At 40.6% G+C, this 3,230-nt stretch overlaps 1 protein-coding gene across 15 annotated transcripts in view; it reads left to right on the forward strand.

The window, feature by feature from the left end:
- Positions 1–1,128: 1,128 nt before the first annotated feature.
- The window catches only part of otofa (otoferlin a), a 71,720-nt gene continuing 69,618 nt past the window's right edge, over positions 1,129–3,230 (forward strand). For 7 of the 15 annotated variants that reach the window (XM_032542562.1, XM_032542567.1, XM_032542568.1 and 4 more), the window contains exon 1: positions 1,131–1,464. In XM_032542562.1, coding sequence (XP_032398453.1) covers positions 1,383–1,464 — 82 coding nt within the window. In that variant the 5' untranslated portion in view covers positions 1,131–1,382. Of the gene's footprint in view, positions 1,465–3,230 lie in introns of all 15 variants that reach the window. The other 8 variants (XM_032542564.1, XM_032542563.1, XM_032542571.1 and 5 more) reach the window with 3 other exon arrangements.

Below are 3,230 nucleotides of genomic sequence, written 5' to 3' on the forward strand. Positions count from 1 at the left end.
GTGTGTGTGTGTGTGTGTGTGTGTGTGTGTGTATGGGTTTGTGTGTTTGTTGTGCTGTTATTTCCTCTCATTTTGTTTACCGCATTTACATCAAGAAGTAAGGGAAAAATATCAGAAACCACAGCAACACAGTTGCTAACCATACATGTCCAACTGTCAGACTACACTACTTGGTCACACAGTTTATTTATTTTTGTATGAGCAGATGATGAGCATTTGAGTGGTATCTGACAGGCAGTTCCATATCCTGGCAGGACCAATAAGCTGTGCTGATTGTGTCCCTGTGTCTACTCGGAAACGTCACAGTGCTGTCAAAGGGTTCCTTTTGCCATCAGTGCAACTGTGATACTCCTAAATCGTGGCATTTTTAGAATGAACTCCAAGCACAGTTTAGTTTGTTACTTATCTGCGATAAGGGAAAATTTAGTATTACCTGAAGACTTGCGTACATAGTTTTTTCTTGAGCTGAACATGTTCAAAAAGGCTATAGACCCGGTGTTCTCAAATAATTTATGTTAAGTACTCCTACTCATGACACTAAAAAATACCCATGCAATAGTGCTCTGTGAGGGTTCCTCATTGTACCAACATCTAATGAACCAGGGAATTAGTCTTTATTTTCCTGCTGGAGAACCCCCTCAGAAGAGAAGTTGCCTGGCAACTGTATTTTACTCAGCATCTGTCTTAAAGTATAAGACTAAATCCTGCAGTAAATGTCATTGCAAGTAGTCTTTAAAGCAGTATTGCATGGAGCCACCATGATTTACATGACATGCACTAAAAGGTCATTCAAACTCTGTATTTAGCATACAACATTAAAATCCCTATTTTATTATAAGATGAGGATTACAAACTGTGACTTGTTGGAATAGTCCATCCTTAATATACTACAATATCTGCATACATTTGAGAGTATTTTTTAAATGGCCAGGCAGTCTGCAGTAAAGGTAAAAAATACAAATGTGTTACGTGGGCTCATGACTATAGAAGATTTTTACTCCTTGAAAAAAGAGCAGTGAATTTCCCTAAAATCAGAGAGTTGGACTGATCTTTTCCAATTAGAGCATCCACCACCTCACGCTGAAGCTAAAGCAACCCCCGCCCTTTGTGCCCGAGGAGCAGAGTAAAACCAAGTGCCAGCCCAGAGATGCGCGACAGACCCAGCAGCCACGGAGCACGGAGCGAGGGAAAATGTTAACTGGAGTATATCATTAATTCACTATTTTTCTTTTTTTTTGGTTCCATGCTGCCCGTATGGAAAACGGTATTTGTGTCCAGACGCAAGGAGAAGCTCAATTAAGATTATTAAACACAGATTGCACCAAACCGGTTCAAGTTTCATCCGTGCGGAGTCAAATCACTCCCCTGGCCAGTGTGGACTAATGATGGCTTTAATGGTCCACCTGAAGACGGTCGCTCACCTTCGGGGAAAAGGTGACAGGATCGCCAAAGTTACATTCAGAGGTAGGACCCGTTTCTGTGTTGTAGCCTGCGTGTGGTGAAACTATATCCCCCTGTGTGGTGTGCCCTGATTTAATTTCTGGGATATAATCAGAGTACCCGGTTGTGTAAAAAGTTGGGGAAACCCCTCTTGGATCGGTGGTCACCAGAGACGCGCCACGCTCGATGTGGCCTGTCAATGCGCTTTTTATCCAAAGATGGAAACTGGACTCATATTATTTAAATGAAAGAGAGAAAGAGAGTACAGCAACGCGAATTTAAAGGATCCAACACAAAATCCAACTCTTATTTTTATCATTTTGCACTTGTTATTTAAGCATTTGGAATAGCCTACTCCATCATATTCATAGAATGTATGTGCTCTATGATGCCTTTTAAGTTCTCACATCTTTTAAAGTGCGACAGAAACAACAGTATTTTAAATAGGGTGTTACATTATTGATGGTTAATAATGTAACATCCCAGCTGTTTTTATGTCTTTTCCAGCTATCAGGACATAGACTTGTCTTTTTAAACATGAATAGTTAAATTTAATTAATAATATCTCCTTGCACTGACATTGCAGTCTACATGTCAAAGTGTCCTTAGGCAAGACACTGAACCCCTTAATTGCTTCTACTCCCCTCCTGATGAGCAGGTGACTTGCATGGTAGCCTCTGCCATCCGCGTATGAATGGGTGAATGCTGGCTTGTATTGTAAAACCTTTTAAGTGATGGCTAAGACTGGAAAAGCACTACATATAATCCATTTTTATCATATCATCGGGTTAATTGCCAATCCACTAGTCCTTTGGCGTTTTATAGCTCCTCCGGGGTTATGGCTTAACACCTGACCTGCCCTGCTTGTTCTCTTGCTGTTAAAAGGAAACAGGGATCACTGCAGGATTGGAGGGACATTTGGAGTGAGTTCAGTGGATTCATTCACCAACATCCTACATTACTTTGCATGTGAGAGAAAAACAGATACATGACGAGAGAGGCCTGCGTTTTTCAGCACCTTGGACAGTGATCAGTCCACTCTCTGATAGATGACAGGTGTTCAATCCCAGCTGATCTCTGATTAGACTCCTGCTGTCAGCATCAGTATTGGGTCGGATGTTACAAGACCACCACCACCCCTTCTTTGTCTCTCCACTTCTCTGTGATTGTGTGTGTGCATGACTGTGTGTGCACTGGAGAGAAGATGGCTTTCAGTGTTGCTGCAGTGAATTCACCAAGGATTGATATTACATGAACCGTGTCGTCGAAGTCAAGGATTAGATCCTGCTCTTCCACCCATGGGCCAACTGTCAGATAGTAAGTTGTTAGCCTATGTAACAATGTGTGTTAGTCTTTTTTACCCCAATTTTTCCCCTACTTCATTCAGTCAATGCTAATTAAAATCCTGTCCAATTCAAGACACAAGTGGCTTTCACTGATTTTCACTTGAGTAGAATGCCGTACAATATTTTAAAAGAAAAAGCATAAGTGCACATATAATCTTCTTTGCAAACAGTCGTTACCATAAAAGGTTTGTAAATACCAGACGTGCTGAGTTAAACTGATCTCATACCGTATTCTGTGACCCATTAGAATCTTTGACCTGAATAGGAATTGCGGCTGTATTGTAAAGGTGTAAATTCAATTAAAATCAATTCAATTTTATTTATACCATTGATTTATTTCTAACTCAACAAGTGTTATCTCAATACACTTTACAGATAGAGTAGGTCTAGAACACACTCTAAAATTTACAAGGACCCAACAATTCTAGTAATTCCCCCAAGAGC

Source organism: Etheostoma spectabile, chromosome 18 (assembly GCF_008692095.1).
Source record: "Etheostoma spectabile isolate EspeVRDwgs_2016 chromosome 18, UIUC_Espe_1.0, whole genome shotgun sequence".
In the NCBI taxonomy this organism is placed as follows: domain Eukaryota; kingdom Metazoa; phylum Chordata; class Actinopteri; order Perciformes; family Percidae; genus Etheostoma; species Etheostoma spectabile.